At 42.1% G+C, this 16,502-nt stretch overlaps 1 protein-coding gene across 3 annotated transcripts in view; it reads right to left on the bottom strand.

Moving 5' to 3' along the window:
• The window catches only part of BRIP1 (BRCA1 interacting protein C-terminal helicase 1), a 96,789-nt gene extending 80,380 nt beyond the window's left edge, over window positions 1-16,409 (bottom strand). For 2 of the 3 annotated variants that reach the window (XM_027660383.1, XM_027660384.1), the window contains exons 1-14: window positions 16,313-16,409; window positions 15,891-15,993; window positions 14,981-15,109; window positions 14,214-14,325; window positions 13,556-13,750; window positions 13,151-13,278; window positions 12,183-12,317; window positions 6,056-6,349; window positions 5,325-5,546; window positions 4,842-5,041; window positions 1,835-1,967; window positions 1,146-1,297; window positions 442-613; window positions 206-343 (exon numbers count right to left, since the gene is read on the bottom strand). In XM_027660383.1, coding sequence (XP_027516184.1) covers window positions 206-343; window positions 442-613; window positions 1,146-1,297; window positions 1,835-1,967; window positions 4,842-5,041; window positions 5,325-5,546; window positions 6,056-6,349; window positions 12,183-12,317; window positions 13,151-13,278; window positions 13,556-13,750; window positions 14,214-14,325; window positions 14,981-15,073 — 1,974 coding nt within the window. In that variant the 5' untranslated portion in view covers window positions 15,074-15,109; window positions 15,891-15,993; window positions 16,313-16,409. Of the gene's footprint in view, window positions 1-205; window positions 344-441; window positions 614-1,145; window positions 1,298-1,834; window positions 1,968-4,841; window positions 5,042-5,324; window positions 5,547-6,055; window positions 6,350-12,182; window positions 12,321-13,150; window positions 13,279-13,555; window positions 13,751-14,213; window positions 14,326-14,980; window positions 15,110-15,890; window positions 15,994-16,312 lie in introns of all 3 variants that reach the window. The other variant, XM_027660382.1, reaches the window with a different exon arrangement.
• Window positions 16,410-16,502: the final 93 nt, after the last annotated feature.

Raw genomic sequence — 16,502 nt, 5'->3', positions numbered from 1 at the left:
CACAGCGCGAGAACTGCTGAGATGGCGTTACCAGGATATACATCAATAGAACTTCTCCAGGGAAATGTGTGTCCAAATCCAAGGACAGCCTGTTCTGGACAGTTCTTTTAAATTACAGAATGGGTTTGTCACCATTTTGCATTGCAAGTTGTTGTTTCTTGTAGCATGGGCAGCACTGGAGCTCAGGAGAGGGAGCAGAGGTTACCTGGGAATTCGGGATGACGTGATTCGCCTCCAGCTGGATGGAAAACCTCACACCGAGCTCCGAGGAAAAGGAATCCATGGGAGAGAGAGTTCCAGATGTCAGGACGATTGTTCTAACTTCACTGAGGTCAGAAAAGGCCTAGGTGGGAGAACAAAACAGAAGGAATCTAGAAAAACCCACACAATCACTATAAGCTCTGTGTTTGTTCTCACTCCAGTGAGTTGAGGTCTCCTCACCACAGCAGGGTTCAAGCACCAAAAACTGAGCATGTGGACGAGGGTCTTCTGCCTCAAACTCTTCTTGTGCCTGGGCCGTGCAAAGTAGGAGCTTGTGTCTGAATCCTCAGGGTGGTTTTCACTCATCCAAGTGTAAGTTTGCTGCAGAGCAACTCTGTAATCGTCTGCAAACCTACAGAGAGATATGGGAGTGCCAGGAAAAATGACAAATGAGCCATCAGATTGTGAGCACTGAGCTCAAAAAAATTAACAAGGTGTTGTTACAACACATTTATAATTTAATTATAAATAATTTCAAACGACAGCGAAACCTTACAATAATTATTAATTTTTAAATAAGATTTAAATCAGTAATTTTCAGTAACTGCTGGTATTAGCAGTCAAGATATGAAGACAGGCAAATGATAAATGCCACACAGAAAAATACAGCCCATACATATTTCACTGGGCAATACATCAAGCAAATTTACACCTAACCTTCAAATAAATTTCTTCAGTGTTTGATTCATGAAATAAACCCCCAATTTGGTGGTATTTAAGTTCTGCCCACTTCAATAGATTTCCCAAAGCTTTTCCCCAAATGTTGGCTTTGCTCAGAAGAAGCCAAACACTGTAATTGAGGTGCTCCCAAAGGAAAGAGGCAGTTTGGCAAAGCAGCTCAATGAAAGGCCAGCCCAGAGCTCGGGCTCTGCACTTGCACTGACCTGCTGTTATCCTTGAAGAGACACAGAAGAACCATGAAGAGCCCTTTGAGCACTATTTGTGTGGCAGGGCTCACAATTGGGATCTCAACAAGTTCTTCCCTGCCATGCACAGACATTTTCTCTTCTTTTTCCAGCACGGTCACGAGATGTTTCTGTAAGAGGCAAATTCCACAGTGACAACGTTCTGAAACGTCTTCCCAAAAACAAAGTTACAAGAGACAAGACTGTCAGCTCACTGCTTTAAAAGGTCACCTAAGGTACCCAGAAAGTCAGAGAGAAATTGGGAAAAGGAGGGGGCAAAGAGAAAAGGAACAATGCCTTTCATTTTTAACAATGCTTTTAATGTGTCTGGCTTACACAGAAAGCAGGGATTAACTTAAAAATAGGGTAAAAACATTTCAACAGTCAATAAAAATGCAGCTGGATACAACAGCAAAACTATCACTGGCTCAGTGGTTCAATTGAAATAATTGCATGTGATCAATTATACCCTTTAAAACAGAGATTCTCCACAAATTCCAGGAGCTCCAGTGGATTACTCCTGGTTTTCATCAGGAATCACTTTCAGACAACTTTTCAGCACTAAACTAAGAGATCTTTTTGTATTTAACTTTTGTGCACATCTCAAGATGTTTAACAAAACCAGCATTATGTACTTTGGTACTCATCTGTGTGGCACACAACATTACCTGTAAAATGGGAAAAGTAATACCAGTTATTCCCATTTGGTGCAAAAAGGTGAGCATTTCTTTGCCACTCCACACCTTACAGGCACTTTCATACCCTCTCTCTACCAGCTGACCAGAGCTCTCCTGCAGCCAGCTGGAAAAGAGGAAAACCACAGAGAACCTCAGCATTGATTTGAGAGACATTCTGCAAGTACAAACCAAACATCAGAAATTGCACCAGACTCCTGTGATGATGATAAATGGTTTTTTACTGCATTTAAGGACAGAGATTCTGCTTTTCCTTCATGTTTTTCACTGTTGAACCAACTTCTACAGAACTGCTGCTTGAAGTAAGAAAATGTCTCCCTATATGCTCACACTTTATCATCATATAATACCTTTATTGCAAAGAAAAAGGATTAAAATATCATTTCCTTGTGATATGTCAGGCTCATTTAAGAAATATTTCTGCTGTGCTTTTACAGCCACTCATCATTGCTCTGCTGAACATTAATTTAGCATCCTTATTAATTGCAGGCTTTCCTAGCAAGAACAAATCTTGAGGCATGAAATGGGTGCTTACACATGGAAGGGAAAGTGGGGCAATAAAAAGTGCATGTTTAAAGCTACTCACAAGTATTGGTAACTGGTGCAATTTGAAGATTTGCAGGTATTGGTAACTGGTGCAATTAGGATTAAGCAGAACTATAATTGTATGTACAATGTAAAATGTGACAGGACTTGCTAAAAGCATGATTTTAACATGCAGATCATCTCCTTTGTGGCTAAAATTTTCTGCCTGGCCTCCATCATCCCTGCAGGATGACAGGGCCCTGCCTCTGTCTAGAGAAGCAGCAGGTTCCTGCCTCCCGGGAAATGCCAGCACTGTCTGTTCCATCAGCTCTGAGGAGGCAGCCCAAGGACAGCTGTCACTGCTGCACCAGTTCAAAACATCCACCTGCAAAAGCACTTCATCATTATCAACTAAAGCAGCAAGGCTCAGTGACTGCTTCAGTTCCAGATCTCCTGCCCTGTCACTGCAATTATCTGAGCCACGGAACAATTAAAATAAAACTCGCCTTTCGTTGGGTTAAATGCAAACAAAACCCCCCAAAACGCTGTCGTAACAATCATTTCTTTGGCTGTAATTTGCTTTATTTTATTAAGGAATGGTGATCACAAAACACAGGCAGAGCATCACCAGGGTAGGGCCCCATTTCCTCACATGTAACATCCGAAAGACCTGGAACCAAAACTGGGAAAAGGTCACCACGATGGAAATGAAAGATTTACAGTGGATAAAACACTTCAGGAAATGTGAAACTTCTGTTTCCCTGTTATGAACCTCAAACACCATCACACACTTTTCAAATGGTTGTGCTATAAATGCAAATACAAACTTAACACAATGCCCTCCCTAATGGCAAAACACCACCAAAAAACCCCACCCAAATTCTCAAATAAGTTTCATTCAACATGAAGGCATTTACTTGAAATACCTGTTAAAGTATTCCATCTAACATGAAGGCATTTACTTGAAATACCTGTTAAATTATTTTTAGAGTAAAGCAGGAAGCACAAATAAAATGAGCTTCATTCCCAGAAAGGCATCAATGGTTTTGAAGTGAAAAATCAGTGTATGCACTATTTCCAGGCAAAGATGTAAGGGATGTTACAAACACATCTCTGATTCCAGAAAGTGTATTTGCTGCTTCCCTCAGTACCAGCAAATCCCACTGTTGACACAGCATATCCCAGTGAACAAAGTCATTTCTCCTGGTAAATGTGCATCTCAGCAGCAAAGTTTGCCAGCTCCACTGGTACATCCTCAAATTCCTCCCAAAGGTCACTCCAGCACCCCTGTGGCACTAAGCCCGTGGTTAAGTGCTTTCTGGAATGAGGGCCCAGGCTCTTTAGAAGTGAAATAAGATTTTTCCTCATTCCCCAAGCATCTGGCAAAGCCATGTCACAACACAGCAGCATTTTACCCATTACTGGCTATTTACACCCTGGCCTCTGCTTTCCAACAACTGCTTTTCATGCTCTTGGCAGATTTGCCAAGACAATCAACCTTAGTTTTCCTGATAAGGTTAAAAAGCTCGAGGCAATCAAATCTCCAGCCCTGCTGTTCTTATCTTCTGCTAAAATTTAACATTTGAAAATCGCCAAGGTAGAGAATTAGCTTCTGCACCACAGAAAAAGTCACTTGTCTCTGTGACACATAAACATCAACTCTCAGAAGGAAGAAAGGATGGGAAAAGGGTGAACTACTTGTGCTGTGCTGCAAAGTCAAGTGCACCAGAGTGATGATGTGACAAGCACTGAATCAGAATTCAGTTAACTACGAAGCCACTTGTGTCATCATCCACTTTTTGCTGCTGACTTTGTTGCTCAAGTTGATTCTTCCACTTCACCCAAAAGACTTTGCCCTTGACCCCCTCTTTCTCCCTGGGCTTCTGTCCATTTGCTTTTGTTCCATCCCATCCCATAATTTTCAACTCATGTTCGTGCCTTCCCCTTCCAAGAAGCTGTTTCACAGGGAAAACAAAAGGGCACGACTGATAAATTCACTTTCAGCCATGAAGAATTCAACAGATTCCAATCTGATTCCAAGAACAGATTCCAACCTGCTCCAAACACTTCCCATCCAAGGCTCTGAACCAATTAATGCTTTGACAAAATAATGCTGCTATTTGTCAAATAAGAAAACAGAAGCATGTGAAAAACAAAAATTTACCCTGTGCAAAAATATTCATCCTGAACCAGGAGCCCATGAAAGCCCCACAAAGATGAGCTCACCATTCAAGAGCAGAACACACTTTTCAAACCAGAATTCCAATGCTCCCATTTGAGTGAGACCAGTAGTTTTCTTAACAGATCAACACCCTCTGGATTCCTCAAGTGAACAAAAATCAGATGACTGCACAGGTTGAAGAACACCACTGCATAAATTACACCAGCAAAAGGAACCTAAATGTAATTTAAAAAAACTACTAATTGATGCAAAGGAATTAAAGAGTTGCCTTACTTTATCAGAGAGCAGCACACAGCTCTCAGGGGCCCGTGATCCTTCTGCCTGATGTTGTTGGTGACCATGAAATCCAGCTCCTCCCGAGCAGCCCTGAGCTGACCCTCTGTCACCCCGTAGCTCACGGACTCCCGAGCACAGTCCTCGATGTTATGGGCTTCATCCAAAATCACCACCTGGCCCTTTAGGTTGATGTCCATCTAAAAAAAGAAAATTATTACCTGGTAAAAACAGTGAAAGGCATGAGGGAGAAAGCAACTAACAGGAAAAAAAAAAAGCACGTTCTGCATCATGGTGCAACGGAAAGCTTTCAGGTTTTGATCCAATTTCCACAACCAAGGGGAAAAAAAAAACCCCAGGAGTTATTTTGTTGATAGCATTTTGGACATAAATAGGATCTCAGCTGACCATCATCAATGAACATTATGTTTCTCATTTCTTTTTAACCTCACTTATTGCAATCTTTGTTACAAATATACTCACACTCTCCCTTATCTGTGGGTCCAGGAGATAATTGTAGGGACAAAACACGATGTCTGCCCCCACCATGAGCTCCCTGGCTGCAAAATAAGCACAGGCACGAAGCTTCCTGCCCAGGCTCACCAGGTCCTCGATGTCCCAGGCCTGGTACAGCCCATGTGCAGCCTGCAGGCCATGGTGCTCACTGAGCTTGTGGACACCGTGGTAGTAAGCACAGGACTTGCCCTGCAAGCAAAGAAGGGCAGACAGTGGGTACAAGAAATCACGAAATCCAAGGAAGCTCAAATCCCCCAAGTTGTCACAGGCAGTGGACTATTCCTTGGGAACATTTCTAGCAGCTACTTTTTATGTCAGACAAGAATGAAAAGCACATCATGTCAGGCAAATCCATGTTCCTAAAATGCACCTCAGGAAAGGGCACTTTTCTTCTTCATCTCTAAACCCAAAGACAATTTAAGTCCTACTAAAACACTTCCATGGCTGGGCTTTGCAAATGAAGATTTGGGAAGTCTTTATCCACTAAAACACTAACCTGCCATAAATACTCATCCCATCATCGTAAGTTTTTCAGTATGGCTACAGTGTATCTACATTTTCTAATGATAAATATTTAAACCAACTTATCAGGAGGCATTTAACCAACACAGTAAAAAATATTCCTCATCCAGCTGTTCAGCTCCCTTAAATTTGACTGTGTTTAATGAATGCTCATTTTCTGACACCAAAGGACTCACATTTTTTCCTTCCAGGAGCTCCACACACATTTCATTCCTGTTGCTCCCACTGTTGGATACCACTGGGTGGATGCAGGTGTAATCCCTGCTGGACAGGATGGTCATGGGGACAGAGGAATAGGCTGTTCTCTTCAGCTCCCTGGTGATCTGGGCTATTTGCTTGTGAGTCCTTGTTCCAAAAAATATTTTGGGAACAGACAAGCGATCTCCATTCTCCTTCTTCTTTGTGTGACTGGGATCCTTAGTGGGTTCTTTTCCAGAAGAGCAGGGACACTCAGTGCAAGGGCCAGAAGGCTGCAAACCAAGATTTAAAATAAAAAATTAACAAAATTCCACTGGGAGATGAATGTGTTAAATTTGCTTATGGTGTGTTTAGGAAATGCCCTCTGGGATAGCTCAACAGTTCAATAGGCTGGCCTATTAAGGTGCAAAAATTAAAGTGTTAAACCATCCTTGTGCCTGAAAAATCTTTAAAAAACCCTTCTAGCAATCACAACTTTATCATAACCCAATCACAAAGAATTATTAATCCAGTGGAATATTTACACAAGTGAATAACACAAACTCCTCTCATTTAAACTGCAGCCAAAGACACTCCTGTGACAGAACAAGAGGCCATGAAGGAAATTTGGGATCAGGCACCCAAATTAAAACACTGGGAACATTTTTCCTCAAAGCAAGCAGTAGAAATCTAGACAGTTCAGGGCAATCAGTTTGCAGATAGAACAGACTGTGTCACACACTCTCCATTAGAAACATGTTTGCTGGGTCATTATGCCAAAGGCCATCCAGTGACTAGGAGAATAAAGAAACACAGGGAATAATTCTAAAAAGAACCTAATCCTGTAAAATATCTGTTAGAAGCCATTTTTTTTTTCCTTCCTGAGAAGCACCACCTTTCATAACATGAAATACTGGGACCATCCACGTGAAGTTGCAATAATTAATGTGAAAGGACACTTGGAAAACCAGGAACTCCTGAGTGACCACGGCCACGTGAAAACCAGGGAGTTGTTCAAAGCTGTCAAAGAGGTGGTGTTTGGTTCAGTGCAGGTCCCAACGTGCTGCTGCCTGCTCAGGTACAATTTGAAGGGGAGGGAGGGGTATGAGGGATGATCCATTCCAAACAAACCGAGTCCTGCTGTGTGTTCCACCCCAGCTCTGGGATCGAGCTGTCTCAGAGCCTAAGTGAGGTCGTGTTACCCTCAGTCCCACTCAGCCTTGTCCACCATTAAATATCACAATACAGGAGAGAAGGCCTGGAAATGGAACCCCTGGAGCTGCCACTCAGGGGGATAAAAGGTGCACTGATGTGCCAAGGAAACAGGCCCTCAAAGCAGCTAAAGTTACACCCATGCTGGAATTGTTACACTGCCCTCTCAGGTTGCCAGGAACAGCAGGTTTCATTACCCTGTGCTGCCACATTAAATAGCCAGTTCCAAATATCCTGCCTTCTATATTGAATAATTACTTATTCACTGAAAGGATAAAAAGAAGAGTTATGAATGGGGCTCTTGTCACCAGCCAAGCAGGAAACAGCTGACATATGGTATATGTTACATGTGTGCTCTGTGTGCTCACACAGAAAACTCCAGTGCCAATGGGAGCCTGAAATAATAAAAACCACATCAGCACACTAACAATTAATAGAACCCAAGCACTCACTGTGCAGGGCTTTTAACAACAGGCTTATCTGTTAATTTTTATTCAAGTCAGAAGGTGTTTTCAGAGGCAAAAAGGATACACAGAATGCCAAGAGGACACTTTACCACTAATATTTCCCTGCCATTGCTAAGCCTCACCTTCAGTTGGCCAAATAAAAATAGCAGAAAAATACTAGGATGAATTAGGCAGCTTTTGTAAAAGTTCTTAGAACAACAGGAAAATGCAGCTTAAATTAATATATACACCAGTGGGAGCAGAAGGTTCTTCCATGACGGGCTTAAAACACCAGATATATTTCTTTCTTATGAAAAGAATTAAAAGTGTTCTCATGGGTAAGGTTTATAAATTAGGGTATTTTACAGGTGGCCTTAAAAGTTTGGCTTAAAAAGGTTTGTAGTTGGTGTAACACTGGCATTAAGAAGCACTTTAGCCATTATTCCAGTACTAAAATGTTACCTTTAACTTCGAGAAAAGTTTTATGTCAAGAAAACCCTCCACAATATTGAGAAAGTTGTAAACTGAGGCTGCTTTTATAGTAACCAGAAAGAATATAAAACTGCCTGCAGTAGGCAGAGCAATTCTGAAAGCCACAGACACCATTAGCCACACACACATTAATAAATAAAACCTTTTCAGAAGGTTCTTCGTGATGAAGAGAAACTTTAGGAGAACGGTTAAAACACAGTTTAAAAGCTGAGTTCATGTTCTTTGCACGTTTCTCAAGTGTGTCAATTTGCACTTGAATTCTTAAAATACGTCTTAAAATTTTGTAAAAGACAAACTATTTTAATTCTGTATTTCTACACAAAGAATTTGGCTGTGGAGATCACACAGCCAAACTAACGTGGGGTTCCTCTCCCATTCCTGCAGCCAAAGGAAGGAGAACTCTCCAGCTGAACAAAGTAACCCCAATTTGGCATTTTCCTTGGCAGTATGGCCTCAAAATACAAATTTTTACCCTCATACCACAGAGATACTGATTGAACTGTAGTAAAATTAGAAAATGTTTCAATTTACCTATGAAAAAATTAGGGGGGAAGCTGATTAGAAATAATTCATATTAAGACAAGAGAACTGTACTTTGTAACACCCTCTGGCTTCAGGGTTAAACCTGTTTACAGCTGTTGGAATCTGAAATGGAGATTTTCATTTGGGAGAGAGGAAAGGAAAGATTCTCCTCTGCTTTCTACAGTGGTTAATCAGAAACACTCAGTAACAGATGCTGTCAGAGATCAGATACCAGCCTATATGGACCTTAGGCTAATGCACCTTGTTTTCACTGCTGTCAGGGGGAGATAAACCAGCCTATCACATCAATATTTATATGGGCAAAACGTGGAAGTCCGATTAAAAAGGGAATAATCAGGTCCCCCGACCTGTCCTGCGTGTAAAATAGAGCTAAACAAACACTGGGGCTGTGATCCCTGAAACACAAAGAGGTAAGAGGAGTTCTTCCTATCTCCATCTCCATTTCCCGGTTACAAAGGCATGTGAATGATGGAGCAGTGAATGCCCCTTGTGTGAAATCTCGCACAAGCACGATCCGGGCAGATATCAGCAGGGACATTAGCAGAGCTTTTCAGCTCTCCTTTGGAAGCTCTCAAAGCCCAGCATTCTGCTGCTGCCGCAGCCTCTCGATCCGAGCACACAAAGCAGCTGTTTATGCTCCCCCAGTCACCAGCAGGTGAACCCGGTTCAATATTTATCACAGGCTTTCACAGATCACTGCTAACCGAGCAAACGTTTTAATTAAGCTGGAACCCGCTTCAAAGAGCTCATTCAAAATGTCAATCAGCAGAAAAGGGATCAGATACGGTGTCAGGTGAGAGCCTGTAATACAAATCCACAACTTTCTTCAGCCCATCGTGGTAAATTAGCCCATTCTGGAGTGCAGCCCCTGATTGTACCAGGCTGCCAGTCCCCTGGAATGTGTAACAGAAGTCACTCAAGGCCCATTGTGAAGGTTGTAAGCAATATGTTAAACTGCAATGGGCTAGCACATTAAGACAGATTCTTTTCACAGTTGTTTTTTGATACCCCAAGTGTTTGTTACACTACTCTCCATTTACTGTTTACTTTCTTTACCTGCTAGAAATGGGGTTTCCTTAGCCCAGCTGCCCCACTTTCTCAGGCCATTCTGTGACACGAGGAATCAAGAGAGCACCAGCAAGGGATCATTTCCCACTTCAGCTCACACCAGAACTGCCCTGTCCTGCAAGATTTAACAGCAGGAGGACAGAGATGGATTCCCAGGCAGCTCAGAACAGCCTTGGATTCTCACCCCCGGGATCTACAGGTGTTCTGCTGAGGGAGCAACACTGGGCAGCACCTCTGATCCTCTCACAACAACCAGCTCACCTCTCTTCTGGACTAGAAACAGGACTTGACAAGAAACTAAATTTGCTTGAAGCAGAGGATTAACTACAGCAGAACACAGGGTTGCCTCAGTGATGAAGGAAATACCATTATTACATTATTGTACCATCCCAAATACCATTATCACATTATTGTACCATCCCAAACACACAGTTCATTATGATAAGTGCTGAACATACCCTCTGTTGCCTTTATTTCATGAGCTACACTAGAAAAGCATTTCTATACCTGCCAGCCCATGCTGTGGGCTCTTCATGTTTTAAACTTCACAGATTTTTCATCAGTAGTTCTGAGGCACAGCTAAGGCCCTTCTGCAACTCTTTCCTGATACCAGACCAATTCTCAGTGTGCTAAAGGAAAAGTTCATCACAGCAAAATAACACTTGATCCTTTCATTCTTAAAAAGAAACTTGAACAGAAATAAAAACCTTCATTTCTTCTTGGGTTAATTCTTTCTAAAGATGCAGCAAACAGTTTGAATAGTATCTGATGTATATACTGTCTATCTGCAAAATCAGCCCCAGGGAGGGCACATTACAACACACACAGGTGCAGTTCAACTATTAAAACAAAGAGTTTCCTTAGAAAATGAAGAGTTTTCTTAGTATTTTCTTAAGTATTTTATTAACAGTTAGTTGATCTATATTAAAAGTTTTCAATTTTCTTCACCACAAGAAATTTCCACAAGTTTTAAATCGAGTTTTCCAGATACCCACAGCAAAGCACCAAAGGAAATTTTACAATCAAGGAAGGAAGAAAGGTCTTTTTATTTGAAAATCAACAGCACACTCTGCTGGCCTTTGGATTCCAAACTACCAGTTGAAGCTCAGTGGCACAAAGCATTTCAAATCCTACTCAAAAAGTCTTCAGAGCTTTCCAAAACTAACAAAAACTACCTCCCATCAAATGACCTGCAACACAGATTCACTTCTGTTAAGAAAATATTTAGCTCCCAGTGTCTTACAGCAATACTACAGCTTTTGGCTTCCTTTGTGTTTACAAAGGCATGGAATACTGGAAACCAGCTCTGGGCTGCACTGATTAAAACAGCAGCTCATTTAGGACATAGAAAGAGCTGTTGGAAGGAGAACTGAAATGCATGTGGAAACCAAACATAATTCCAAACAGGCACAAACCCCCCTGCACTCCGAAGCTGAGTTACCTACAGAGGGGTGTTACCATAAAACAGCATCAAAAACACTGGAAAGGGGGAATGTTCTTTGTCTTTTGGAAGGAGAAAGGAGATTTCTGTGCTGATGAAAGAAACGAAGGTCACACCTCATTCCTTCCTTACATTTGTCCCAAACACACAATTTCCTGATTTCATGGTGTGCTCCCACATTTTAATCTCAATAAGAACTATTCTGTCCCAGCCCCTGATGAGCTTTCAGGGGAACTGCATCCCTCACAAACCTGGGGTCTCCCCCTCAGCTCTCCTCTGCCTCACGTTTCTTCTTCTCCTGGTTTTACTTCAACAAACATTTATGTAAAATCAGCACAATTCAAACAGAAAAATGCCCAGCAGAAAGCTGCAGAAACAGCTGCATATTTGCATCTCACATTCTTATGTGATACTTCTGCTACAGAAGGTGGTAATAAAAAACCAAAACCAAACCACCACCCCCCCAAAATGTAAATCTACCACAGTAAAACACAGGACTTTTCTTCTTAACCATGTGCAATATTCCTTCATTCCTCATTTTTTGTTGTAATATATTGTAATGATCAGCTCCAGCTTTCTCCATGCTATTTTTATTTTAAAGTCTAAAAGACACAGATAATAACATTAAATACTGCTTTTCACTATATATGCCTCAGAAGAACAACTGGCAGGTTGCACAAAACCTACAAATCCTGATTTCACCTGATTTCCACAGTCCCAGTTTCAAGTTCTTCCATAATGTCACCAATCTAACAGAGGCTGGAATATAAAATATAGATTCAAAGCTGCTGTACAACTGCTGGCACACACTGACAGGCTGAATTGCTGGGCCACATTTTGTGCTGTTGGGAAGCCATTAAATATTGGTTTTAATTGCTCTTGAACTCCCACTCCTGCTGTAAAAGACCCTGTTGCATTACTTACCCTTTGGGGAGAACAAGTAGAGGTTTTCACACTTTTTGCAGAGTGAACAGTGAGCTCTCCATTTTTCCTCTGGTGATAAACTTCTAAAGCATCGACCAACTGGACTCCTCTGGCCAAACAGTGGCGTTTTCTGACCTGCTGGGGGAAAAAAACCAGTGTACAAATGGCCTGGGCAGGAGGATGTGCTCCCTCTGGCAGGGCTTTGCTTCAGCTCTTTTCCACTGAGGCTGTTTTAGTAACACTCTGCACCCTTAATGTTTGTTAACAGCTCAACCAAATTTAGCCACACAGAAGTCATTAGGGAAAGCTATGAAGATTTAATTACAAAAAAATCTGTAATTATTGCTGAGCTCTTCTGCTTTATTTTCTCACTGTTACAAAACCGAGAGAAATTATAGCACTCTGAAGAAAAAAAAGCAGAAAACTTCCATAACAAAACCAAAATATAAATTCAAGCCATACTGATGTAAAAACTTAATCAAAAGTGCTCTGCAGCAATGTAAAAGCTGTTGAAGTGCACAAGTCCTCAGCCATGTGATGCCAACAGTGACACAGATGAAAACATAACAGGAATATTGCACTCCACACATCAGGCCAGAGATACCAACATCTGACAGGCCAGAAATCAGAACTCTGTATTATTTGAATTTCTAACACTCATTTCCAAGAGCACTTTCAACTCTAGAGTGTCATACTTTGGCTTAATATCACAGATCAGCTGGGGATAAATACATTTTGGGGATATTACTTGTTTTAATAGGCAGGATATAGTTTAGGACAGGGCATTATGAACATTTAAATGCAACAATGGACTCCTTTGTAATGAGTAACAATAAAAATGAACAGAAACCTGTCAATCTGAACTGTGACATGACTCAACTATTGTCCACACCCTTCCCTGTAATTGGTATTTGACAGCTTGGTTTAGCTACACCTGGATTATTTTACAGCCAATAAACTTTGTTCACCTGCTGCTCTGTTTCTAAAGGACGAATCCTTTTCCTGTCCACTTGAAAATCATCATTCTCACTGTCATGGAGAGATAATTTCTTTTTGGCAGCCAATTTCGAAGCCAGAGTTTCATTTTCCTTACATTCTGTAATTCATCAAAGAAAAAAGGAATGCATTAAATAAGGGCAGCAATCTAAAAAACAGATTTTACTATAATTACACCTGATGTAGGTAACTGCATTGGACATTTCCAGACCCATTAACCACCACACAGATTTCAGGCAGGGCAGAAATATGCAGTACTCTATTATGATGGCAAAAAAACACCCCTGACTTGAAAGCAAAAAAAAAAACAACCTGACAACTCAGGCTACAAATTGTATTTCCAGAAGAGATTTTTAGCTGCCTGTGCATGAAGTTACCTGTGTTTGGCAGGGGGCTTCCAGGTTTCGTGGAAGTTCCCGTTTCACAGTGATCAGAAGGACAAGAAGCACCAGGATTCACACTCGTTGCAGCCTCCTTGCTCCTGGCCTGGGAATGACACGTGCAGTGGCACAGGGGGGGTGTCTCTGCCTTCCTGTCCTCCTGCTCCCCAGAGGAGCTCAGCAGGGATTTCTCTGAGGGACAGACACAGGCATTTGGCTCTCATTGAAACCACTCAGGGCTCTCCAGGACAAGCAGACTTGCAGAGCAGTGCAGGTGAAGGCTCAGGTATCAGTTGTAAACCTGGTGTCTCTGCAAAGCTGACTGAGCTCTCCCACCACCCTCTGAAGAACTGCAGTTCTTCAGGCTGTAACCCCCTGCAGGAATCCAAACCACCTCTCTCCTTCAACTCCACCCACATCACTGCAACCCACAAAGATCTTCCTCCAAAGTTCCAACAGCCAAATAATTCCCTTAAGAGACCTAAATCCCCCTCAGCACTCTTGGCCATCACTGCTTTGTGCTGCCAGTAAGATGTGTAATGGTGGGCAAAGACCTGAAATCCAAGGCTGATAAATTAAATTAAAGGCTGATAAACAGCAGCAATTCACCATTTTGGTAACAAAAGTTGTGCAAACAGCCACTGAGACAACTCACCATACAGAGATTGCTGCCATGATAATGCAGAGCAAAGTAATGCCAAGCTTTTCCCACTTCCTGTAGGGCTCTCCAGCAAACAGTGCTGCCTGGTATTTAAACCTTTCACAATCTTTAAGGAGAACAACAAGAGCAAAACCAGAATTAAGAGAAAGCAAAGCAGGTGTCTTTAGCTCATCTGAGAAATAACTTCTAAAAATAGGTCAGGACACCTGCTGTCCTGTGACAAGCAGAAAACCAACCCCCACTATCACCTTTAACAATAATAACAACCAAAGCACTTGTCCCACAGAGAAAAAAAAAAAAACAAAAACGTTTTGAAATGGTTAAAACTCCTTAAAAATGTTTACATAGAAGTGCAACAATTCATTTTTAAAAACTCCAAAAAGGTGAAAACTTACTGAAATATTACTTTATTTTATTATTCTCTTTAAGAGACAGATGTTTTACTAAATCATTGTCCCTTCAAAGTTACATACATCTTCTATAACAGTATATCTAGATAAATAACCATATATATTACACAACACACAACTTGTTTCTTAGCATAAATGCTCATAAATCCAAAATGTACCTCAGCATTCCCTAGGCATGCTCCAGATGTTGTCCAGCACAGAGAACAGTCAGTTGTTACAACCGAAATTCTCAAGACACTGGAGGCTCTGAATTTAATATTCCAGTTTTTCTAAGTGCTGATAGAGAAACTGGAATTCCAAATAGTGGAAAACACTCTTAGTTTAGGAAATGTCAGTGTAAACTGTACTCACAGCATTCATCATAGCCAGCTGGGAGGGGTAAGCCTTGCAGGGGAAGAGGATCTTCACCCCCCCAATGGTGTATTCTGCCCCCTCAGAAGGCATTGCCACTTCTTCCTCCCCTTTACTTCAGGTTTAGAACTGCAATAAAAAAAAAATACTATTAGCAAGTCAATAGTAACAACCAGATAAAGCCTGAAAGAACATATAACAACAAATAAAAACATGGAGAAGGAGTTAATCTGGGAATAGTTCAGGACAGCAACAGAACTGAAATGCAGGAATTCACACCACACATCAGCAGTTCTGACTTGGTCCTCATTACAAACAAGAACAGCTAATGAGTAACATCAGCAATTTAAATAAAACCACGATGAACTGCACACACCAGTTCAGATTCCATCAGACTGGAGATCGTTGGGATAAAAACTCAAAGCCACAGGGAAAAAGTATTTCAGGATTTTTAGTTACTGAATATCAGCCAGTCTTTCAATTCTGCAGCTCCATCAGCCTGAACTCCACGACACTGCAAACTCCAAAGACACAACTGTCAACTTGTACCCCCCTCTTATAACAATGAAAAATAAAACTGGACACTGACTTTAAATATGTTTAAAAACGAACACTTTTCTTCCCCAAATAACACAGTAACTACTCGGGGGGAAATGGAGTGTCAGTCACTTTACTATTCTGTGATTATTACCTTGAATATCTCTCACTCTGGGTAATAAAAGACAATTTCCCTATCATGCTAAAAAGTTAAAATTAGTGAACTAAAAATACTGAAGAGGTACAGATGGCTTTAAAAAAAGACCACGTTTTTTAAACAACACAAGGGTTTTTTTTTCTTATAGGTTTTCAGCCTTGAGTAATAGAGCACGTTTAAAGTGGCAGATTCCAGGTGATAAATCAACTCACTAACCTGTGTCCTCATCTGACTTTCAATTAAACATATGTATCCAAAAACACCAATATACGGCACGATTCGGCTTCATCATCGAGATTCTTCACACGAAAACGCAATCCTAAGAAAAGGAGATTGATGACATGAGTTTGCATCCTAGGAAGGGTGGATGGAAGAACCTCCCCACGAAAAGGCTTTTCCCCCACACATTCGGGGGGGGCCTTAATGAAGGATAACTCCGAGTTAAGTTTGCCCGTGAGCCGGTGGGAAGCTCGGGGACACGGCAGAGCCCCCTCCCTGGAGTGTCAGCCCGGCCGGGAGCGCTCTGGGCGCGCCGGGGCCGCCCCTGAGCGTAGCCTCACCACCGCCTCGGCCCCGAGCGGAGCGGCTCTGCCTCCTGAGGAAGTGGTGCCGCTTCAACCCAGCCCCCAGAGCGGCACCTGGGCGCTGTTTTCCTGTGTGTGCCCAGCCCCGGCCCCGCTCCCCTCACGGTCCCCACCAGCGGCCCCCAAGTCTCCTCAGCGCCCTCCGTCCTTCCCGCCTCCGCCCCAGCCAATCAGCTGACAGGAAAGGGCCACGTGCCTCCAATCGGCGAGCCGCACACTGCGCTGCTCCCGCCTTCCTCCCTGA

This window comes from Corapipo altera, unplaced genomic scaffold, assembly GCF_003945725.1.
Source record: "Corapipo altera isolate COAL_440 unplaced genomic scaffold, ASM394572v1 271, whole genome shotgun sequence".
In the NCBI taxonomy this organism is placed as follows: Eukaryota; Metazoa; Chordata; class Aves; order Passeriformes; family Pipridae; genus Corapipo; species Corapipo altera.
This window is presented reverse-complemented; position numbering and strand designations above follow the sequence as displayed.